Raw genomic sequence first — 25529 nt, 5'->3', positions numbered from 1 at the left:
TGGGTGAAATCGGCCAGACACAAACAGACGAGTACTGTATGATTCCACTTCCAGTTCTGGAGATGGACGGTGGCAATGGTTGCACTACATTATGAATAGATTGAATAATACTAAACTGTACACTTGAAGATGGTTCAGAAAGGAAACTGCGTGTTCTGTGTATTTTACTACCATAAAAATTATTGGGGGAAAATGCCCATCTCTAGCCAGGACCTCTCCACAGAGCCCTGGAACTGTGTATCCAGGCACCACCTCCCCAACCCCCCAGCCCCGCCACACACACACACACACACAGACACACACAGACACACACACACACACACACACACACACTCTCTCTTCTAGCTGGGTGTCTCGTCTACACCTCACCTCCCCAACCCCCCAGCCCCGCCACACACACACACACACAGACACACACACACACACACACACACACACACACACACACACTCTCTCTTCTAGCTGGGTGTCTCGTCTACACCTCACCTCCCCACCCCCCCAGCCCCGCCACACACACACACACACAGACACACACAGACACACACAGACACACACACACACACACTCTCTCTCTTCTAGCTGGGTGTCTCGTCTACACCTCACCTCCCCAACCCCCCAGCCCTGCCACACACACACACACACACACACTCTCTTCTAGCTGGGTGTCTCGTCTACACCTCACCTCCCCAACCCCCCAGCCCCGCCACACACACACACACACACACACACACTCTCTTCTAGCTGGGTGTCTCGTCTACACCTCACCTCCCCAACCCCCCAGCCCTGCCCCCCCCCCACAATTTCTAGCTGGGTGTCTCGTCTACACCTCAGTCGTCTGCTCTCATCCCACCCCCTTCACGCTCCTGCCCATCGTTCATTAATGGCATCTCTTATCTTTCCAGCGGCTCACACTCCAAACTAGAAGTTGTCTATAGTTCCTCTCTTCTCTCACCCACACCCAGCCTATCGGCGACTCCTGCTATCTCCACCCTCAAAAATCAGTCCAGGATCTTGCTCTTCTCACCACCTCCCTGCCACCTTGGAGCACTGAGCGTTCCTGCTGGCCTCCTGGACCAGCCAGCCGGTCCTCTGGTCTGCGTTCTCCCTCACTCCCTGCAGGCTGTTCCTCACACAGTGGCAGCCTGACCAAACCCCCAGGCGGCAGGTAGGACCCTCCACACCCATCGCAGAGAAAGGCCCTCAGACCCTATGCTTCTCCCCCTGCTCCCTTCCCCCTGCGTATCGTATATGCCTGTCACCCCTCTAATATTCTTTGCACTGCCCTTATTTTGTTCCCTATAGCTGTAGTTTGGGTCACTATCATATCCCCAGTGTCTGGGATGCTGCCTGGCATATAGCAGGTGTTGAATGAAGGTCACCCTAGCCAGGGCTGTGGGCTGGAAGATGCCCCTAATGGGGCTCCCATGGTGCAGACCCAGAACTTTACCTCTGGGGTCTACATCTTGGTCCCCACCCCCATCCTGAACTTGGGCACCTTGTCACACACAGCATAGAAACAAGAATGGAGACCACGACATCATCCTCTTGGCCCCTGGAGGCACAGGCGGCTCCAGCTGGAAGGGGCAGAGCCCGTGGGCGGCAGCTTCCCCAGCTGCTGCTCCCAGCACTTCCACTGATTCTTGTTGGCTATGAAATGTCTTTTTAAAAAACTCCCAATATAGAAATCTGGCTGCAGAGGCCAGTGCGCAGACCCAGCCACCGCGCTGTGCTGCCATTTGCCGCATCTGGTCCGTGCCAGATCCCTGCACTGGCGAATGGCAGACCAGAGCCGGCGGGGGCGGGGCACTCTGGCTGCTTCTCGTGACCTTGGATCCTGTGTAGAAAAGGTGGGTCTCGTTCGTGGACTAGTCTTGAGTGGAGCTAATTTTCAAAGTGAGGTTACTGTTTCTCTTGTGATGAGTTTTTTCATAGCAAGTCAGGTAAAAAAATTTCCGTAAGAATCTGTCCCCCACCCCCCATTTCCAGCTCTGTGGGAGAGTGAGGCCACCACCCAGCCCAGCCACGTGGCCAATCTCAGCAGCCTCCCGTGGCTGAGATTGGACTGTTGTTGGCATAAAAGCCTCTGTGAAGCAATCAGGAAGGAGCTGACGCAGACCCAGTTTCTGCGGACCAGTAGGCAGAGCACAGCCCACTGCTCCCTGCAGGCCCACCTCACACCCAGGCTACCAAGGCCCTCTCTTGCCCTTTGCCCCCATGCTTGTTCATCGCCACTGGGCCTGTTTCCTCTGAGGATTTTCATCACGCTCATGACAACTATGTGGTCAATATCTCTGTCCTAGAAGTAGTGGGGACAGGTCCCACTCCTGTGCCTCGCCCCTGCCCTGCCAAATGTTTTTTAAACATTTAAAAATGTAGTAAGTTCATCCTATACACCAAAGAGCACACACCTCCCTCCAAGCCAGCCTTCGGGAGCCTTCATCATCCAGCCTGGAGGCCCCTCCTAGGCTGGGGTTCGGGTCTAGGGCATGCTGCCTTCCCTCAGGACCCAGCACTCACCCCAACCACGCCTGGGGCCCTCAGGGCTGGGGCTCGTTTTCTGATCCCCCCCAGTGTGTAACCTCCTGGCTGCTGGCACAGGCTTGGCCCTGCAGACCCACCTTTACCCCAAGGCCAGCCCTACAGCTTCCCAGGGCAGAGGCCCCCAAAAGAAAGCAAGGAAGCGGCTGTTTAGCCTGGACACTAACTGGACGAGTGCCTCCAAGTACTGCAGACAGTCTCTGCACACAAGGCCCCCATCTCTTTCCAGCCCTGGCCAGGGAGATGGGTCAGTTTTCCCAGCAACCCAGGGGGCACTTAGGAGAAGGGGTGAAACAAGAAAACCAAGCTTTCATACGATTGGTTTAATTTTTTTTTTTTTCAGCAGGAGAAAAAAAGAATAAAGTTACAAGATTCTTTTAATATTTTCACAAATGTTAAAACTAAAACTGAGCTCTAGGCTATGTGTGTAAGTAAATCTAGAACACAAAAGGGTTAAATAAGATTTTCTCTTTTAAAGATACAAGAATTTAAGCTTTCCTTACATTTAACAAACTTCACAGAACAGATACTGCAGGGGAACAAGCCCCACCCCCCCACCCCCCCCCCCAGCTCTAAGTCGGGAAGCGAACATGGGCTTCGCTCCCCCAGGCCAGCTCCCCAGGGCTCCTTCCCATGGCTGCCTCCATGCAGCAGGCAGCGGGCGGGGCCTGGGGAGGGCCGGGAAGGGCTCGCACAGCCTCTTCGGGACCAGAGCTTGGCGGAGGCCTGTGCGGGGCTGCCTCACTGAGGATGGCCCGTATGGTGGCCAAGGGCTGTGGCTTGACAGCAGTGGTAAACGCTGGGCAGACCTGGCCCCTCTGCCCTGGGCTGCCCTAGAGCGAGACACCGGTCTGGGTCCTGAAGCAAAAATTAAGGCTGGGGATTTTGCAGCGGGTTCCACTCTGGTGGGTGGAGGGTGGGAAGAGCATGACTTCCTATTTCAGTACGTCCGATCAAAAAACATTTGCAGTTGCAGGTGTTCAGCTGTTAATTTGCAGACAGAGTTGAACCATTTGTTGTTTTATAAAAAGGAAATTTGCTGGGTTAAACTATTCCAGTAGCCTATGTGTGGGCAGATCCACGCTGCCTCTGCAGGGGCCTCCTGCCCTCACCCACCTGGATCAGATGCGGCACTAGGACCACTGGGACTGCTCACCCTGCCTGGGCTTTCAAGGGAATCCTGATCCTGTCCACCCAGTCCCAGCCCCACCTGACTGGTAGTGATTTCCTAACATGGGGCAACCAGGCCCACCCCCACCCTTCCCCACCTGGCGTGCACAGTTGCAGCTGCTGAACTCCTCTGTGAACATGAGGGGGCACAGGTGGAGAAATGTACCCTCAGGCCCTCACCCACCAGAGCAAATATCACTCTCAGAGCTGGACCACAGCCACAAACCGCTGTTCTAGACAGATCCAAACCCACTGTCCCTGGGACGTATGCTGCCTTCCCTTACTAAACTTGCTATGTGGTAGATGTGGACTGGGTGTCCTTGGACTACGGGGCTGCATAGAAACAAGAATGGAGGCCACGACATCATCCTCTTGGCCCCTGGAGGCACGGGCGGCTCCAGCTGGAAGGGGCAGAGCCCGTGGGCGGCAGCTTCCCCAGCTGCTGCTCCCAGCACTTCTACTGATTCTTGTTGGCTATGAAATGTCTTTTTAAAAAACTCCCAATATAGAAATCTGGCTGCAGAGGCCAGTGCGCAGACCCGGCCACCGCGCTGTGCTGCCATTTGCCGCATCTGGTCCGTGCCAGATCCCTGCACTGGCGAATGGCAGACCAGAGCCGGCGGGGGCGGGGCACTCTGGCTGCTTCTCGTGACCTTGGATCCTGTGTAGAAAAGGTGGGTCTCGTTCGTGGACTAGTCTTGAGTGGAGCTAATTTTCAAAGTGAGGTTACTGTTTCTCTTCGTGTGATGAGTTTTTTCATAGCAAGTCAGGTAAAAAAATTTCCGTAAGAATCTGTCCCCCACCCCCCATTTCCAGCTCTGTGGGAGAGTGAGGCCACCACCCAGCCCAGCCACGTGGCCAATCTCAGCAGCCTCCTGTGGCCAAGGCACACATGGCCATCAGGTATCCTGGCTACTGGGACTAAGGATAAGTGAAGAGGTGAAAGGCCGAACATTAAACAGAGTTTCTGGCAAAGCCATGTGCGTCGTGGGGACTTTAACACCAGCTTCTACTCCTCTATTAACTCAGAGTCTCCGTCTGGAACACTTTCCACTTAAGGCTTTTTATAAGTTTGACTCCAGCAGTGACAGGTATGTGTTGTTTTAAATCCACTAGCCATGCTCAAAAAAAAATATTCTTCATGTTTTAATTTTATACAATGGCTAGCAGGCACCTTAGTAACCAGCCAGAAATCAATTTCAACCACCATCAACCCCTAAACTACAGTACCAGGATGGCTGGCTAAAGAAAGGAAACGGACTGGCTGCAGTCTGACGCGTGCCCAGTACAAGGTGTCTGGCTGACTTTGTCCTAAATAAGGCTAACATTAGTGAACTAAGAACAGCGTCATGTGGTGGCCATGCCTGGCCTTCAGGAGCACCCCTCCCCGATGCGCTGGCAGGAGCGCCCCACTTTCCGGTCCAGCTTCACCATTTTCATGATAGCTTCCTCCCGGCCACGGCCCATGTGGTCGAATGTGCAGTCGTGCTGCTCGGGGAGGCGATGTAACATACAGAACACGTAACCTGCAGCAGTGGGAGAAGCAGAGGAAAGAGTGTGTTAGGGTGGCCTCCAAGTGCGCAGAGCCTCACGACTGCCTTTGTCCAGAGGATGGCGGGACATCCCAGTGAGTGGACAACAGTCACTGCAGGGGTTCCTGATGCAGCAGAGAGCTCACTCCAACACCTTCACCCTGCAGCAAGAGGGTCAGCACTTCACATTCCACAGCTGCTCAAGCCCGTCTGACACCCTCCGAACTCACAAGCTGTGGCTGCTCAGAGGCTGCCCCTGGCCTGGACCCTTGAAGGGTAGAACCCTAAGTTGATGACTGCAGCGAGACACAGCCCTGTCCTTGGAAATGAATGGGCTCTGCGCTCCTCTCCAGCACCATGCAGGCGGAAGAGCACAGGCTGTCAGCTCAGGTCTCTGCTTGGCTCGGGCAAACTGTGATTTCCACCACAGGATGCCCACCATTTCTAGGAGGCAGGAGAAATGATTATGTCTTAAATGACATTCCACCTCCTGTACAGCTGGGGCTTGAGAGGATGGTGGGAGTGATCAAACCACAACCCACAAATGAGTGGGGGCTCTTAAAGGAAAGTGGATTATTTCTAGTGCTAGAAAAAGTATTAGATAGAAACAGAGGAGACAGCAATGCTGGGCTCCAATCGCCATCTCCAAGGAACCTGACACTTCTAACTCCACTGGGTGAGAGAGGTTGAGATCCCCACATTCGGGCCTCCCAGCTGTCCTTCCCTCCCAGAAGTGCAGGATACTGCAAGGCTCTTTTTGAAGCAGAGAAATCCAAGGCAGACACTGGTCTGGCAAATAAGAGAAAAAGACCAGTGATGAAAGATCAAGAGGCCTATCGAGCAGGGAGCTGGTACAGGTAAAGTCACTCTGGGTCGGGAACAAGGAGGGGAGGGCTGCAGGGAGCCAGAAGCCAGGCTCAGAGAACTCAGGGCACAGCTGCACCGGGGTGTCTCCCATTCCCTCCAGCTTCCCAGGCAATCTCTAGAGCGGCTGATACGCATGTGGAGCAGACGTCTGAGGTCCCCAGAGTCTGCTGGCCGCCTCTTTCAGAACGCTGGGGAGAACAAGATCAGTGCTAGGAAGACACCTGCCAGTGCTGGCTGGCTCCTCACCACCTTCTCATCCCATCAGCATTATCTCACCACACCTCCAGGCCCCATGGGCCTGGATCAGGTCCACAGGAGCAAGCTTACAGGTAAATCTAGATCCATTCCTAAACCTGTTCTCCCTGTCTGGAGCAGGCATCCCACAGCAGCCTGCCCAAGCAAACACTCTCCTTACTTGTTTTCCAACCAACAGCATCTTTTCAGACTTCTTTCTTTTAAGCCCTCATCCAGGCCATAAAGAACAGGCAGCCACCCCTTGTGAACTGACTCATCCCTCCTCACATCCTCAACTTCTTTTCAGAGGTGTAGAGGCTGTGCTTTTAGAAGAACAGCAAGAGCCCAAGCAAGGACGAAGTGGCCACAGGATGAACAGTTTCAACAGCCTTAAGATTTAAGGTTAAGATTCAATAGCCTTAACTTCTAAGATTAACTTCACCTATATTCTTCAGCCTGAGGGAAGGAGAGTGTGTGATGTCCTCAATGGCTGGGGACCAACCAGCCTCAAGGATGTAGCTGGCACTCACACCCTACTAGAGTCTTGAGCCCAGGCTCTGTGCAAGGGACATGTACACAGCCTAGGGGGCTGGAGTGACCCAGCTGAGCTTGGGCCATCCATTGTGTGAGAAAACACATTATTAACTGCTTCCCAGGGAGAGCAGGGCAGTATGTTTGACTCTAAATTGGGACTGGGTTTAAGGAAAAGAACAGAGATGCAATTTTTGTCTCCCGAGAAGCCGAGCTCCCACTTGGTCCAAAAGCAAAGTTAAGATTAATGAGCTCATGTGTTATATTTACTGATAAGTTCATTACTCGAAGATATTGGATACCAGTTGTCTTTCTCCTAAAGGATTTTGCAGCAGAGGCATGGATGGCCTCAATATGCATCCCCCATCTAACAAGTAAAATCATCTTTTCGTAGCAAAGCCTACTTGGTGAGGGAGAACCTGCTGCCAGTCAGGGCTTAGGGTAGGGGCACCAGCAGGATGGCATCAGGATGTGTCTATAGACATTTTTGTCACCAAGTCCTGACATATTTCTGTACTTTCAGCATCTATAATAAGGGGTGGGTGGACCCCTGCTGCCCCTTCCCTTCCCTTTCTTCAAGATATTGGGATGATTCAGAAGGTCCCAGGGGCTCTCCTCTCTTTCTGATGAATGGTGCTGGCTGAATAAAAGCAGCAGGAAATGGATTACTGCTGGAATTAACTTGGCTCCTGGCTCAGCTTAACACCTCATTAGTCAAAGATGGACTGGGGTGGAAGGGAAATGCTACATCTGGCCCCCCTTCTCCATGTTTGCTTAGCTTGCCTTCCGCCAGCTAGTGAGCAGCCAGCTTGGTGGATGTGAGAGCCCCAGGACTCTGCAAAAAGGAACAGGGAGTGACACCCACAGTAGCTACCCTGATATTCCCTCTACCGCCCAAGGAGTAGCTACCTGATACTCCCTCTACCCTCTATCGCAGTAGCTACCCTGATATTCCCTCTACCAGCCCAAAACACCTTATTTCTCTGCCCAGGTTCTGCATACCTGTTAGACACATCTTGACACTTGGCTTAGTTTTTTTTTTTTTTTTTTTTTTTTTTTTTGAGACAGGATCTTGCTCTGTCACCATGCTGGAGCGCTGTGATGCGATCCTAGCTCACTGCAGCCTCAACCTTCTAGGCTCACGAGGTCTTCCTGCCTCAGCCTCCCCAGTAGCACAACTACAAGCACACATCACCACACCTAGCTGTTTTTTTATATTTTATTTTTGTAGAGACAAGATCTCACTATGTTGCCCAGGCTGGTCTCACACTCCTGGCTTCAAGCATTCCTCCCGCCTCCACCTTTCCAAGTGCTGGGATTGCTGGGATTAGAAGGCACCCTCTAATCCCAGCACTCTGAGAGGTCAAGGCAGGAGGAATGCTTTCAAAAATCCACGCCCAGCCAGCTTGCATTTTTGAAAGGTAAAAACTATTAAACAGCAGATAGATTTTGGGAGCAGCGCTGGTAGCAATGAGAATATATGGCACTGTAATTCACTGGAGAAAACTTTGGGGGAAACTCTGGAGGGCTAACTTCCCAAGTAGCTGCACTGAGGTTATTAGATGGCATAAATTAAGCTCAATTCTTTCTCCTGTCAGGATCATTCACTAAGAGGAAGTTATGTGTGGAACTTGTCCCAAATGCTGAGCAGATATTATCTACTGACAGCAGCCAATGGTGAAATGCATTTTGGTGTCAGAAGGGGGTTGTCTGGATACAGGGGATGGTGGGTAGAGGTGCATGGGAATGACTGGTGGATGGGATGAATCTTTATCCTCTTTTCTTGGTACTGACAGATCTGTTTCCAGAAACCACTACAAGTGTCATGAACCTTGGGTTGCTCTCTGATTGAATTCTGGGATCCAAGCTGGGTAAGGAGGGAGATGAGTCCAGGCTGCTACAGAAGATTATTTTCCATAATTTCAATGATGAGCAGTTTTAAAACACAGAGGATTTATAGTCATGTTAGCTAGGCCAGCCTTAACACTTCCTCTGCCTCATTTCTTAGAAATCAATAAGGGCCTTTCCAGAGAGGGCCAAGGACGGTGGCATCCAGAAGGGATGAAAACACTGAGGACACAGAACTGACCTGCTAAACTACGACAGCAGCTCTGGTATTATTACCCAGGGTATCATATAATTCTTTTTTCCCCAGATTTTAAAAAGTTATATATTAAAATCAAATTCAAATAAAGCCACATACAGCCGCTGATCTTTGACAAAGCCAATAAGAACTTACACTGGGAAGAGGAAATCCTCTTCAATAAATGGTGCTCAGAGAATTGGCCTGCCACATGCATAAGAGTGAGACTTGACCCCTATCTCTCACCACACACAAAAATCAACTCAAAATGGACTCAAGACTTCAACTCAAGACCTGAAAGTATAAGAATACTACCAACAAAACCTAGGGAAAACTCTTATGAACATTGATCTAGGCAAGAAATTTATGACTAAGACCTCAAAAGCACAGGCAACAAAAACAAAAATAGACAAATGAGACTTAACTAAATTAAAAGCTTCTGCACAGCAAAAGAAATAATCAAACAGGTAAAGAGAAAACCTGCCAAATGGGAAAAAATATCTGCAAATCACTCATCTGACAGGGGACTAATATCCAGAGTACATAAGGTACTTAATTAACAGGAAAAAAAATCCTATTAAAAATTGGCAAAGGACATGAATAGACAATTATCAAAAGAAGATGTACAGTCAATAGGTGTATAAAAATACTCAACATCATTAATCATCAGAGAAATACAAATCAAAACCACAATGAGATATCTTACCCCAGTCAGTATGGCTATTGTTAAAAAGATAAAAAAATAACAGATCCTGGCGAGGATGCAGAGAAAAGGACTCCCACTGTTGGTGGGAATGTCAACTAGGAAAGCCACTATAGAAACCGCTATGGAAATTTCTCAAAAAACTAAGAATTATCATTTGATCCAGCAATCCCACCACAGGGTATCTACCCAAAGGAAAAAAAGTCAATATATCAAAGGATGCCTGCATTTCGCATGTTTATTGTGGCACTATTCACAAAAGCAAAGATATGAAATCAACCTCAGTGTCCATCAAGGGATGAATGGATAAATAAAATGTAGTATATATACACAAAGGAATACTCTTCAGTCAAAAAGAATGAAATCATGTCAGTTGCAGCAACATGGATGGAACTGGAAGTCATTATCTTAAGTGAAATACACCAGGCACACAAAGGCAAATATCTCATGTTCTCACTTATATTCAGGAGCTAAATAATTTAAACACATGGAGGTAGAGAGTGAAAAGAGAGAGACTGGGAGGGTGAATGTGGGGAGGGAGGAGGATGAAGAGAAGTGGATTAAAGGGTATAAACACATGGTAAGATAGAAGGAATAAATTCAATGTTAGTGGAGTAGGATGACTATACTTAGCAAAAATGTACTGTACTCGGGTGACAGACACCCTAACCCTGACCTGATCACATGCATTATATACATGTAACAGAATTTCTCATGTACCCCATACATTTGTACAAATAAAAAAAATCAAATTCACTGACTCATTCACATACATACATTCCCATATCTACACTTTCCTTATGGCCCTATTGTTCAGCAGCATGTAATTTTAAAAACATTTCAACAGATTTTTGCTTACTATAGCTATATATCATTTGGTGCTTGAAGGGATAAAGGAGGATAAGGGATAGGGGAATATGGTTAAAAGGATGCTCACCCCCCAAAAAGAGAGAGGAAGAGTCGTGGCAAAGTGGTTGAAAATGTAATCTGCCTGCTAAATGTGGTTTAACCTTAGCCCTTTCCCCTGCCAAGTCACATGACTGGCTACCCTGCTCCTTAGAGCCCAAGATTACTGGATTTTCATGAAATACTGGTCCAGGAGGAAGCTGCAGAGCTTCCTTAAGGATGCCTGAGTTGCTTTCAGTAAATCTGCACAAAACGCTCAAGAACTTGTGTGGGCGTCCCTTTGCTTGCTGGCACTGAAGAGCAATTTAGGATGAGCCCTCGATTTCAAAGGGAGGGAAAAACAGCAGCTGTGCAGGCACTGTGCTCCATGACTCCACTTTCCGTGGCCCTCTAGACTGAGGTCTCTCTCTGCCTGCTACCATCCTGGCTTCTGACAGGCTGCCCTGGGCGCGGGAAGAGAGAGAGCAGGACTAGGGAGGAAGCCCAACCACAGCAGGCAGTACCAGTCACCCCCTGTGAACTGGGGGGAAGGTTTCCCCAGGGTCTCCACCAGCTACACCCTCCATCTGAGAAGACCTCCTTCAAGTGAGCACACAGCATCGTGAAGGGGTACATGGAACAGGAATGGAAGAAGAGGATGCCTGTCCAGACAGCCACAGTGGCTGAACCACCGAAGGCTGTCATCCCGGGGCCTCGCCCAAGCCTGTGGCTTGGCACAGTGATGGGGGCAGAGAAATCACTTCCCTGTCGCTACCAAAGACACAAGATTATGGCAAAAGGCAAAAACACAATTCAAGACCTATCTAAAACTCTGTTCTGAAAGAATCCCATGTGAATGAGAAAAGCAGGAGGCAGTTTTCAGCTCACTCACCCGGAATAGAGAGGCGGGGGGTAGAGGCACTTCTCTCGGGAGGACAGGTATTTCAATGGAAGCCACTCATAAATATTAAACCAGAACATCTGGATTCAGCCCTCCTGATGCAGAAATGGGGCCTATGGCCCTAATGACCCATGTGCCACATAAACCTGAAGATGCCCAATACCTAAAGGGCCTTAGAAACACATTCCCGGCAGAATACTGAACCAAGGAGGAGCATTTTTCCAAGACCCATAAAGATCTGACGTGCAGATCTCTAAAACTACTCATTTGGTGGGAACCAAACTTCTAACATGACCCTACAGCTTTTAAAGCTAACATCTGAAATGGATACAATTCATTCAGATGCTCTCATCCACAGCTACACCTTACCTCTGTCTACACAGGGAGGAGGAGTGGGTGTTTTGAAACTAAACCTACATGACTGAGAACAATCTGCACAAATGCCATCATTAGGCAAAGGTGCCACAACATCTAACACCTTGTTCTAAGTGCTGTGAAAACTGTAACAACATCTCACTCACTTATATACAAAAATCAACATCAATCACTGCCCAAAAGGAACACTCCAAGGTGTAATTCAACCTAGAAGATCGGGCTGGGTGTGTGTTCTGTGTTCTTTACCTCTCGGCAATGCTGGCAGGCTAGGCACAGAGGGCGGCTGAACCAAGTCAAGTAGCGTCTGCTGGTTCCCTTCCCCCAGTGGCCACAGGGAATGGCTACTGTAAGGGGTCTGGAGAGGTGGGTGGAGCAGGAGCTGGAGGGCAGAGGGAAGGAGCCCACCTTACATCCTGCCTGAGGTGAGGCCTCTACCCTTGGCTGAGGCCCCTGGACCCTACATGCCAGCATTTCCCTCCAATCCCTAAGAATTGAGCAGGTGTTGAACTGCCCTTTTACACAGAATTTCCTGAGGGAGACAAAGAAGGTGATGCTGAAAGTCACAAAAGTTGAGCCCTTGACATTTTGATTCAATCGGTGCCAGATAGAAATGTTAAATATTGGCTTTATCTTGAAGTAAAAAGAATTATTTCAAGTTGGCAAAACTGGACAGCTCTGGATACTTTTGGACTATAATTAATTAAACATTTGCTTTCTTGCAAATCCCTCACTTGGAAGCTCCCTCAAGTGGCTGTTTTATTAAAGCCACAGCCCAGGGAGGGCTGCAGCTCCAGCTGCTCAGGTGTTTTTACCTCATTTGCAAATGTTTTACACTTCCTTGCTCATTTAAATTTCAAATTGTCAAAAGTTGAAGGAGGACCTAAAAATACTGATGAGCCTTGGGGATGAGGTACTGTAACACGCTCTGCTGGTGTGCAGCCCGAGGTGGCAGCACGCTGCTGTCTGCGCAGAGGCACCTGCTCACCACCCCCTAGCCTGTGCTGGGCGCAGCACAGCGATGGGGCCCAGGCAGGTATATCTGGTTCTTTGGTAAATCAGAGACTATTCCTGTGGATGCACATCAGCTCCAGCAGACAGAAGCTATTCAAGACCTCCCAAAGCATCCTGAGTTGACCCTCCAAATCTCAACTCATTAATCTCAAGTGGTATATCAACTCATGAACCACTTGGCATCTAAAGTGTCTATTTCAAAAATAAATGACAAATATCCCAGACCCATCTTCCTTAAATGATCTAGCAACCTTATTAAAAATATATATATATATATATCACATTTTTCTCGCAAGGTAATAATTGTTTAAAGCTTAGGACAGCTCACTGACCTCATAGCTCATATGTAAGTACACGTTGGGAACAGCAGGTGGTTACAAGGAAGCTTGTTGTAAAGCATTAGCCATTTATACTCCCACCAGCAGCAATCCCTGGATTATACCACATCCGCTGACCCAATGCCCAAGGCAGAATTTGTAGCACAGAATTGTATTATATTAAAGGACCTAAATGCATTTTCTCTCATCAGGCCAGGGTACAGGCAAAGCAGCTGCAGGTGTTTCGGGAATGGAAGGCATCTGCTTTGCATTCTCCTCCATCCCTGGCTTTGCATGGTAGGGGGAAAATCATTACAGTAAACAGAACTGGATCCCAGCTTGCTGAGTTGGCTGACATAGTGCTCTGCTGGGCTGAGAAGACAACCACTGGATGGACAGAAGTCAGCTGCCCAGGGCACTGGAACCAAAGCCACAGTGAATCAATAAGCTGGGCATCAGTCTGTCTGCTTTTCAAAGAGAAGGAAAACTTGCAATTTAGAAAAGCCCACGCTCCTCCTCAACAATTTCATAAGAAACACTAAATCATATCGAGACAGCTCTAAAACAGAAGCAATCATCTGCTTTCCCCCAAATAAATCAAAATATCAGTTACATGCCAGCTAAATGTTAGAACCAAAAGCAGTATTATAGAGGCAAAGATACAAAAGCCTTGTGCAAAGAACTCATAAGGCAGCTGTGTGCAGTCAGCGGTGATCGAGAGCCCTCCCTTGGCATGTGCCGTCACATCGCTCTCAGAGAGCCGTCAGCAGTGCAGGCAAGAAAACTGTGCCACAGTCCAGCTTAACGAAGCTCCCCATGCAGTTTGTACACACACGCCATTTTAAAAGTATAAAAAAATTCACCACTGTTGATGTCCTTTATTATTGTTTCTCCAGACAGCCCCATTCTTGCAAAAGCTCTAATTACCCCTTTCCTCTCCTCTGTGGAGAATGTCGGCTTCGTCCCAGTAATGTCTCCTTCTATCACCCAGCTCAAGCAGCCCTCACTTTACCTGACAGCCAGAGAACAAACCTTCCATCGCTCACTCTTTTGCCTCCATATAGGGAAACCTATTTTTGCAACCCAGCGGGTAGGGGGTTAGGAAGCCCCCACCATGAAAGATATTGTGACTTATGAGAACTCTCCTCCAAGCAAGCCCTTCAATGCCCAGCCCACAAGGAGACGGGGGCTGGCTGCAGGCTCATATGCTAGGCTGTTTTATCTGGAGATGAACATATATTTAAAAACTAAGAGAAAATGGCTCAAGGCAGTTTTTGCCACAAGAATAATGAAATGACTTGCTCTTTCAAACATCATTTCATTTCAGTAGCTGAAAGCAGACGGCATTAACCACTTGGTACCTGGGGCAGTCTTTAGGGTCCAAAAACCCCTAAGGAGGCACCTGCACTCCTGGTGGGCCCCTCCACCCCCTCCAGCCTCTAAACGGCTCTCAGGGGAAGAGTGCTGTGCTGGTAAGAAACTTCTGTTTGGGGAATGACCTTATCCTCCTTTCAGTAGGCTCCTGATTTGTTTGGCTTTCTCTTTGAGCATTTCTCAATCCTTTAAAAGATTATCTTCTCAAACAGAGCAGTCTCCTACAAAACCAGCTCCAATGTTAAAGTAGAGATGACAAAAGGGGCTGCACACATTCCATCCAGGAGCTGCTGAGGACACAGCCTGGGCCCATGGGGGTAACTCAGTTGCCAGGCTCCTGACACATGGCTCACCACGGAGCTGTGGCCTGTTTAGCCTCCCTGAAGGCACCTTCGCAGGCAAGAGTCAGTTCATCCAAGTCACAGAATGTCCGAGTGGCAATGTGGTCAGGGGGCATCAGACTATAAATGCCACACATCTCTCTCCAGAGAAACACCTGGAAAAGAAAGGAACATTTTCCCCATCTTTCCTAACTGACCTTTCAATCAACACAGTGGGATCACAGGGAGTATGAAGATGAGAAACTGGGGTGGGGAGAGACCTGTAACTTAGTTTCAACCCTGCTTCCACAGCAAGTCCCTTAACAGCTGAACTACACATTCTCTTTCAGGATAATACAGCACGGAGTGTGTGCTTTGGACCCAAGTACTGAATTCAGGTTCCTGCTGCCCTGTTTTGACAGTGATGTGGCTCAAGCCATTTAACCTTGAAGAACCTCTGCTGTGTCTGCTCTAAGATGGGGCTGTTACAGGCATAAATGAAAACCGTGCCTGTGAAGCACCCGGCATGTGCTCAAGGAAGGCTGGTTGGTCCTGGGATGATTCTTCAGGGTGGGGTCATCCCTTTTGCCATTTTGCCCTACATGGTGCAGCTGACATGCTTGGCATTATGACTCTGACCCCCTTCCCCCATCATGTCTGTTCCTTCCTCCTCCATTCACACAACATTTTTTTCTGCCCCACTTGCTTTTACCTCCTCATCTAGATTCTGGTTCCATTCTCCTTTGAGAAGTCACTGCCGACAAAAGAGAACGAATGTGGAAATCTTCCTCTGAACATATGATGTACAAGTTTCCTCTCTCCCCCTCCACAAACCTGTCTTTACAGACTATAAATGCATGCTAAGTGACAAGCTCAGTAAAAATTTCTGAAGATACGCAAATTTCAGAGAAATCTGAATTAAATATACAAAGACTACACAGTGCAGCCTGGAAAGTACTCAGTGGTTAGGGACACCATGAAACTTTCCAAGGACATCAGAGAGGAGCTCCTCTACAGGTACAGCTGAGTATTCTGCAAGCGTCTCTCACAAACAGAGGCAGAGCATGTGTTGCCAAGTTTGGTCACGTACTGATCGTTTGTTGAAAAGCCTCATGTCTATTTCCCCGAGACTGTCAGGCTGGGAGCTGTAGTGAAAGGAAGAGCAGGAGAAAGGAATGGGCTGTAGACATTCTGCAAACAATCTATGGTTTCACCCAAACTGTGCCAGCATCACATGCACTTGTTTTATGTGCTTGTTTTAAGAATGAAGTTTCTCTAAGGGCTTCTTGTTTTCACCACGTTAACTCAAAAAGGTCATTCTGAGGAGCTTAAAAGTACAAGCATGCTTTTGCCCTGTTTCCACAAAATCTGAACTGCAAAGTCAGAAGTCCTACAATGTCTGCTGTCCACTGTTATAAGACTGTGTGGTGTGGGTGGGGGTGGGGGCGGGCAGAGAAGCTGGCTTCTTGATTCTCCATGTTTTAAAGTTAGTTTATTTAAAAACACCTGCCCTGAAGGGGAAGAGGCTTATTCAGTGTAGAAAAATATTTTCTGCAGACATGAGTTCAAATCTGAAGTCAGACTACACACTATAGTGAAAGCCCTACTGAATGGATAGCCCACTAAAGGACTCTACAAATCTCCTGTGTGGAAGGTATTAATAACCCCATAGCCCAGTTCCATTTCACTTGGGGGTGTAGGAGAGGGGGCTCAGATATGATGACTTCACCTAATGGTTACAATTTGGGTATAAAAACACCCCATGAACAGCTGGGCATGGTGGCTCATGTCAGTAAGCCCAGCATTTTGTGGGGCTGAGGCAGGAGGATCACTTGCAACCAGGAGGTCAAGGCTGCAGTGAGCCATTATTGAGCCACTGTACTCTAGCCTGGGCAAAAGACCAAGACCCTGTCTCAAAACAAAACAAAACACCCTATGAATGGAGCCTGAAAATCACTAAATCTAATAACCCTTTTCAATTATCACTTAGAACTTCTAGAAAGCTGACTACTCCTGTGGGCTCTGTGACATCTGCTTACCTTGTTTTCCTTCTCTTTCTCTGATAGCTCTTCATCTGCTATCCTTGAAATATTAGCATTATTCAGTGCTGGACCTTCTTTTTGTCTTAATCCTACATTCTTCACACTCTTCTTCAAGGTTAAAATTCTAACTATGTATGCTAACAATTCTGAAATTTATCTCTCTGCCCCAGACCTCTCTTTGGAGCTCCATATCTGTGTATTCAATTATCTACTTGGCATCTCAGGTATTTCAGACTTGAGATGTCTAACATAGGACACCTGCTACTTCCTCACAAATCTGCTTCTTCATCAATGTCTCCCATTCTAAGAGAATAGGGCCACCATGCAGCCAGCGGCTCATGACACAAACCTGGAGTCATCACTGACACCTTACTTACTCTTCACATTCAATTACCGAGTCTTGTGGATACGATTTCCAAAAATCAAATCCATTCACTTCTTGCCATCTCTACTGCCACCACCTAGTCAAAGCCACCAGAATCTTTTTTTCCAAGGCTACTGCAATAGCCTCCTTTAGGTGGTCGCCCCATATCAAATCCACCTTCCTCAGAGCAGCCAGCGTCATAAGCCACCACCTAGTCAAAGCCACCAGTAACTTTTTTCCAAGGCTACTGCAACAGCTTCCTTTAGGTGGTCGCCCCACATCAAATCCACCTTCCTCAGGGCAGCCAGCGTGATGAGATGATGAGATCCAGCCCTGTCTGTGATTACCGTGCTCCACTGATTACAATAAAAATGTCCCCACTGAAGCACCATCTCAACCCTGGCTGCCGCTTCCCCTTGTGCCATTTACTCCCTTGCAGTCTCTGTCCCAGACACACTGACTTCCAAAGGAAAGTCTTGCTTACTCAGGCCCTAGCTTCAATGACTTCCTCAGGAAGATCTTCCTGGACCCTCAGACTAGGTTAGGGACCAGCTGGATGCTTTCAAGGCATCTTGAACTTTTCCTTCAATCACTAGTCACAATTTTAATTTAGCGTCATTTGTGGAATTTGTTCATTTAACTTGTCTCCTTGGCTAGATTTCATAAAATCAAGCACCATGCTTCTGTAATTTATCACATATCCTCTATCCCTAAAATACTGCTTGGTTCACTCAAAATATTTTGCTCAGGTAAATGAATGATAGGTTAGGTATAGAAAGACTGTGTTCTCTGAACCTTAGGGAGCAAGCAAAGGCCAGTCAGGTATTCAAGGGGCCAAATCCAATATCCTCACCTCAAGCTCTACAGCATTTGTCCACTTTTCTGTTGCTTAAAATACTTTTATTTTTCATCTTCTGTGATGTCACACTCCTTTCTTCCCACCTGACCAACTGCTGCTCCTTGGAATCCTTCATGGTTTCTCCTCTAAAATTACCCAGCATCACATCCTCCTGCATTTTCTCCTTTAGGTAATTTCATCCAGATCCAAATAGGGTATCCATGCTGATGCCTCTTGAACTTAGATTTCCATCTATGAATTCCCCTCAAATCCAAATCCCGATATCCAATGGCCTACTTGACAAACACGTCTGACTAGAATAATGCTAGGAATATCAACTGTACCATGTTCGAAACAACTCTTCATCTTCTTGACCTCTCTGTTAGTTTATCTCTTCATCGTCTCTGCCTCAGTGAGTGGCAATATATCCACCCAGCTGCTGTTCAAGTCAAACTGTGGGCTCAATTCTTGATTCCTCTCTTTTCCTTACTCCTCACACTAACTTTATTAGAGGTCTAGTTAGATCTAAATGATGTCCTGAATCGGCTCTGCATCTCTTCTCATGCAAATGTCCTGTGGCAGGAATAAGCTCGGCATGCTGATGGAAGAGAAAGGCAGTCAGCAGGGCTGGAATGCGGTGAGGCCGATGGCTCCACCAGGCTGCTAGAGCTCAGGCGTGTTGCCTGCTTCTGCCTTTGCTGCTCTCCAAGCTGTCCCCCTCCCAGCAGTTGGAGGGAACTTCTGGATTTAAAAAAAAAAATTGACCTGAGATGTATTTGTTTTGTATTTGCTTATTCTTACTTTGCCTATTTAAAGGTAATACATGAATATAATAAAAATTCAAATTGTATAAAATGATATTCAGCAGAAAGTAAGTCTCCCATCCCATTCTGTTGCCCTCTCCAGAAGCCCAGCAACCACCACCACTGTCTATTTTTATGTATTCTTGAGAGTCCATGCATCTATGCATACACAAGCATGTGTTTCTCTCCCAGAGAAATATATTTTTCTTTTCTTTTTTTTTTTTTTTAATAGAGACAAGGTCTCACTATGTTGCCCAGGTTGGTCTCCAACTCCTGAGCTCAACTGATACTCCCACCTCTGCCTCCCCAGTGCTAAGATTACAGCTGTGAGCTACCGTGCCTAGCTCTCCAGGGGAATGTTTTTAAAATTTAAGTCAGATCACTCCTTTGCTTAAAACCATTCAATGCCTTCTCACTATGTTTACAATAATCAGATTCTTTGCAAAGACATGCAAGCCCCCGACTGATCCCTGCTGCGTCTCCACTCTCCTCCCGCAACGCACTGTGCTCCGGCCGGGCTGGCCAGCTTTCTCTTCCTCAGATACACCAAGTTTGTTCCTCCCTCCAGGGCCTTTGTTCTGTGTAGGGCACTGCTCTCCCAGCTCTCTGAATGGCTGGCTCTCCCAGCTTTTATGTTCAGCTCAGCTTTCATGCCCTCCCTGGTGCTGGCCTCCCCTTTCCCTATTTGCAGCTCCCCCTTTCCCTTATCACCCTGTCATTTTATTACATCATATCTCCTACTCCCATCAGAAATTACCTTGTTTATCTGTTCCCTTGCTTACTGCATCTCTCCCCTAAAGAATAAAAGCACCAAGAGGTCAGGGACTTTTGTCAGTTTTACTCCTTGCTCTTCCTCTACAACTCAATAAAGATGAACGGAATGAATAAATAAATAATTTGAGCCAGCACCTGACTCATTAAAAATAGAAAAATATTACTTCTAGCAATAAGACAGAAAAATAGAAAAATATTACTTCTAACAATATTTAATGCTAGTAAATGTGCCCCTCCCCCTCTCAGGAGAACACCATCACCACACAGTTCATCCAGTTACCTGGATGAACACAAGTGCACTGGGCACAACTGAAAAACTACTGCTGTCTGGCTTGTGGTGTATCCCGTTTTTTGCAGTAGCACGTTTACTTTCCTAACAGTGCCTTTCTATTGCCGTTATTCATAGGAGCTTACACTTGCTAAGCTCACTCTTAGAGGTAACCCAGAAACGTCCAAGATAGCACTGGATACTCTCCTGGAACTGAAGCTTTGCTGTTGCTCATAATCACAAACAAGCAGAGTACAGACAACACAGAACTGAATGTAACCACACAATTCCCACTGACATCCATTTCCTATTCCACCCTGGTATTTTGGTCAGTTACTCCAGATTCCATGGAAAATTAATCCTGGATTCAAGGGAAGAGCAATTTAATTGATGCAAGAGTATTAACATAAACCTAGCCCTTTAGTTTGTAAATCTGGAACCCCCATTTCCTGGGTGAATCTGGAACATATGGTGCAGGGCTCAGGGAAACAAATGTTATCCTGCGCATTCATCACAAGGATGCACAAACTACACGGTGCGCTGACTCACAGCTGCCATGGTCCAAGAAAGAACAGTGCTGGGTGTGTGGAGAACAGTGGCCTGCTGTGCACAGCACGTGTCCTTATGACCCTTACAGTCCTCAAGGCACAGACAGGTGGCTGCCAGCCTGTCTCCTGGACCCACAGGACCCATCTTCACCTGTGGTAGCCACTGCCTGCCACCTCCCACCCTATGGCCTAGAGCAAAAGCAAGTGTTTAATCCTAATAAAGAAATCTAGTATCGGCATGGAACACACTCATCCCTAGCTCCCTTGCCGCCCCAAAGTACTTTTCTGGAGGAGCCATCAGAATAAATGAAGCAGGCCTGCCTTGGATCATGCAAAGATCTGTCTTCTATGGAAGACAGCAGTCAGGCAGTACTCCCCACAGGCCAGAGTCATCTGTCTTCCGGTCACCCACCCAGGCACTGTACATTTTAGCATGTGCACCAGTTGGTGTGGCCTGTGATCATGAACAAGGAAGTATCCAAAGCAACATGGGACATTCCCTGTAATCTTCCTTGGACTGTGTCACAGGCACTGTACTGGGGTATAGCAATACACTAGACAGTACAGGTGGCTCTGCCTCTCATTTCCACAGGCAACAACAGAGAAAGGGAACATCCTTCATATCTCAGGAGGAAATAAGCAGTGGCATCCTCAGGTACTGGCAGCTGTGGCCAAACACCTCTCTCAGGTCAATGCCAGTGGACATCCCACACCCACCATCACACCTCCATTTTTGCCCCACCTCCATTTCCAGACATTTCTAGTCCTTCTCTACTGTGTCTCTTTTCTCTCTAACACATGGATTTCTTTTTACTTGTGACCATTTTTATTTCTCAAAAAAGGAAAAGGAAAAGGAAATCCACAGCTATGACTGCCTTAATACCTGCTCCACAGAGGAGGGAGCCTTCTGGACTGCAGGCTCAAGGGCAGGCCAAACTTGGTGATGCTAGTAAGTGTCCACACCAAGCAGCTCTTACGTGTGTACCTCTCAACTGTTTACACAGCTCACCAGAAACGTGTTTTTTTTTTTTTTTTAATTAAATTGAGATGGAGTCTTGCTCTGTTGCCCAGGCTGGAATGCAGTGGCGCGATCTCGGCTCACTGCAACCTCCAACTCCCAGATTCCAGCGATTCTCCTGCCTCAGCCTCCTGAGTAGCTGGGATTACAGGTGCACGCCACCACACCTGGCTAATTTTGTATTTTTAGTAGAGAAAGGGTTTCACCATATTGGTCAGGCTTGTCTCGAACTCCTGACCTCAGGTGATCCACCCGCCTTGGCCTCCCAAAGTGCTGGGATTACAGGCATGAGCCACCACGCCCGGCCTCACATGTTCATTTCTTAACTGAGCTCTGTCTAACCCTGAATTATGGATGGGGATGCCTGCACAAAACATGGAAATGTAGAAAGGTGAGAAATTTCTTAGAGAAGCCAGTTAATCCAATTATTTTAGGCACTTCTCCAATGAACTATAGGGTTAACACATCCACCTTTTTCAGTTTTTTTGCCTCTGAACTTTGCTGTAGTATTTCATGGTCAGTCTCAACTATCCAGATCTGAAGTGTGCTAGCCCCTTTTCCCAATAGTTAAAAGAGTGTCACCTCTCAGCACTTATTCCCAACTTATCCAGGGCTTGTTCCTTTTGAGTCTCTGGGAATGTATCACCTGTCACGCCCCTCATGGGTCCTGTCCCAGTAACCTTAGCTCACTAAGCAACATGACTTCGAGAGACTGAACAGTTCTAGTGCCCCCTGACATCAGGCACTAGGGGAAAGCCAACAACCCATGAAAGCGCCATTCACAGGGATCTGGTTATTGGCAGATATACTGACCTCTACGGCAGTCTTCTCCATGTCTGCCTTCCAAAAGATGGCAATGCTCTCCAAATGCAAATTCTCTTATTGTAACACTGACTACAGTATCCACCAACACTAGAGTTTATGCTCGCACAGAATCTTATTCAGGCTCATGGCTGGCAACAAGATGGCAAAACGTGAAGTGGTGAGGCTTTTCTTAGTCTGCGTCTCCAGACCCCAGCAGCTGAGGAGTAAGGGCTGTCATGTGGTCTTATCAGGACTTTGGTCTGCTTAGGTAAAAAGCACTTTCCAGAAGCAGAAACAAACTTCATTGATATTGATCTTCTCAGAGTAAAGGTGCTATAGAAATCTCATCTAATAAATAAAGGATTCAGGCTCCAGTGTTAGGCTGTCAGTCCAGTAAGGGAAAGAAGCTATCAAGCTCAAGGAGTCAAAAGTATTTATTGGTCACCTGTGCACAGTTTACAGAGCTCTATTCTAGGGGCTGGGTGGAGGAGAAGGGAAAAAAAGAAGTCACTAGTTCCTGCCTTTTAAGATAGCTGGAGACACATGCAGACAAAAATAGCTGAAGGTCACAAAGAGCAAAGCAAGAAATCAACTGCAAATAAAATCAATATAATTCAGCGATGTGTAATAAATCGGGAGCACCAAGGGGAAGTCAACTGCAATAAGGGATCTTGGAGGAGGTAACTTTTCAAGGAATATGAGGATATGAATAGCACTCAGGAGAACGGAATGTGCATGTCAACAGAATTAAATGCCACTGTGTCTCATATTACCCAGGTATAGCGGGAGACCAAAAGGTGACCATGCTGTAGACCCGGCTTTCCAGAAGCATCTTATCTAGATGTGGCATTCGGGACACAACAAAACACAGTGCACTGGATGACTCATTACCCCATCTTAAGTGGTTCTCACAGTCAGGTACATACATTTTTACCATTCAATAAAAAGCATCTCTGAAACGGGGAAGTGGTTAAGGAATGGACTAAATTCTGTATGGTTGAAAATATGGACAGTTAATACTGTAGTCCTCTCCTTACTGTTCTGGGGACCCCATGGGCCAGCTTGGGGATATGAAAAAGTGGTGGGGTTCTGGGAGCTCAACAGACCTGGGCTCAAATCCCAGGTGCTACCTTCATATTTCTAAGCATCAAAGTTTCAGTTTTCAACTATGTAAAAAAGGAGGTACCATTTGTCCAACGATGCTCTTTTTTTTTGAGACAGAGTCTTGCTCTGTCGCCCAGGCTGGAGTGCAGTGGCGTGATCTCGGCTCACTGCAAGCTCTGCCTCCCAGGTTCACGCCATTCTCCTGCCTCAGCCTCCCGAGTAGCTGGGACTACAGGTGCCCGCCACCACACCCGGCTAATTTTTTTGTATTTTTAGTAGAGACAGGGTTTCACCATGTTAGCCAGGATGGTCTTGATCTCCTGACCTCGTGATCCACCCGCCTCGGCCTCCCAAAGTGCTGGGATTACAAGCGTGAGCCACCGCGCCCAGCCTTGTCCAACAATGCTCTTAAGAGTCAAATGATATAACTCAAGTACAGGTATTCAGGATATACTAGCTGTTCAATAAAGCTATTCCTCTTTTTCCTTCACCCAGATGATCACAACTGCAAGACGCAGGGATCTCACAGTGTATTCAAGTGTCTATTAATGTGTCACCGCACGCCAGGCACTGCAGTAAGAGCCAAGAACCGCAGAAGAATATCGTTAAGTGCTCATGGTCTGGAGAAAGGACAGACATGTAAATAGACAATTTCAATATGCTCTGAGACATATATCATAAACAGAGGCCAACCATGGACTCCACAGAAGAGAAGACTGTTGAGCTGTCTCAGGGGGAGATCACCAGATGAAGGGTTTTGTTAAAAAAGACACCAGGTTTTGTGAGGGCCTCAGCTGAGAAAAACTGTGGAGACAAACACTGAGTCCAATCCAGCATTCCTGTTTCTGACCCTGTCCTTGATGCTCCAATATCAGTTCTGTGGTCTCTGAGAATGAATTTGTTACTGCGGGAGCTGGGCTGCTGGAAAGCTTACATCACAGTGATCAAATCTGTGAACAGGCTTGAAGAAGAGGATTTGTAACAGATTGCTCCAGAGGGCAGAGTGAGGGGGAATGAGTATGTGTTCTAGAGGGAGGCCAGTTTAAGCTGGGTAGAGGAAGCACCTAGTCAATCTAAGTTGCCCAGCAACAGGAGATGCCATACACCCTCCATGCAGAAGATGCCACACTCCCTCCATGCAGATGTACACAGTGGGACTATCTGCCAGGAAACTGCTGATGGGGTTTATGCAGCGCCAGTTTAGGGGTCTGGAGTGGCACCAGATGGATGGCTTCTCAGATCCCTTAATTACTTGGATTATATGTCAAGGAATCGCAAGTTTGTTAGGCATGAATCAGAGACTAGTGCGGTTACACACAGTAGGTCTGTGACCTCCGAAGAACCCATGTATTTTGTTTTCTATGAGACAGGGTCTCGCTCTGTTGCCCTGGTTGGAGTGTGGGGACATGATCACAGCTCACTGCAGCCTCAAATTCCTAGGCTCAAGCAATTCCTCTCCCTCAGCCTCTGAGTAGTTAGGACTATAGCATATGCCACCACACTAGGCTTATTTTATTTTTTTGTAGAGACGGGTTTTTGCTATATTGTCCAGGCTGGTCTTGAACTCCTGGCTTCAAGCGATCCTCCCACCTTGGCTCTCAAAGTGTTGGGATTACAGGTGTGAGCCACCGCACCCAGCCCACAGAACCCATCTTATTCATGTCCAAGTACTAATACAAACACAGGTTTTATTTGTGCAAATACACCCTTCCCCAAAGTTGAGTTATTTAATTAAACTCATAAGCATACCAAATAATTTTAATTCAAGCAAGCAAGCACACTGTCCTATCTGACAGTATATATGTCTAGTCTGAATTATTTTCTTCCTCTACCAATAAAAATTGGTGGTGGGGGGGGGGCGGGGACACACTATCTGGATCTTTTTCCTTCAGCCAAATAATCCACTGGGAAATCCTGAGGCTGCACATGTACCCTGGACCTCAAGAATTTACATGGCTACTGGCCCAGAAATATTCCCACTCAGCTGTGGTTGGGCCTGCTTTCAAACACTATTCCAAAAGGGCTTTCCCCTAATCATAAGCAGCAGGCTCATGAGGATACCACATTTCTTGGACTTTCAATTTTTTGTTGTACATTATTAGTCACCACTGACTGGGCAGCCACT

At 47.5% G+C, this 25529-nt stretch overlaps 1 protein-coding gene across 2 annotated transcripts in view; it reads right to left on the bottom strand.

The window, feature by feature from the left end:
* Nucleotides 1–2846: 2846 nt before the first annotated feature.
* The window catches only part of ZFAND3 (zinc finger AN1-type containing 3), a 317651-nt gene continuing 294968 nt past the window's right edge, over nucleotides 2847–25529 (bottom strand). For both annotated transcript variants that reach the window (XM_002816836.5, XM_054558760.2), the window contains one exon: nucleotides 2847–5234. In XM_002816836.5, coding sequence (XP_002816882.1) covers nucleotides 5080–5234 — 155 coding nt within the window. In that variant the 3' untranslated portion in view covers nucleotides 2847–5079. The remainder of the gene's footprint in view (nucleotides 5235–25529) is intronic.

Source organism: Pongo abelii, chromosome 5, assembly GCF_028885655.2.
Source record: "Pongo abelii isolate AG06213 chromosome 5, NHGRI_mPonAbe1-v2.0_pri, whole genome shotgun sequence".
Taxonomy (NCBI): Eukaryota; Metazoa; Chordata; class Mammalia; order Primates; family Hominidae; genus Pongo; species Pongo abelii.
The sequence above is the reverse complement of the archived record's forward strand: the minus strand, read 5'-3'. Positions and strand labels throughout refer to the sequence as shown.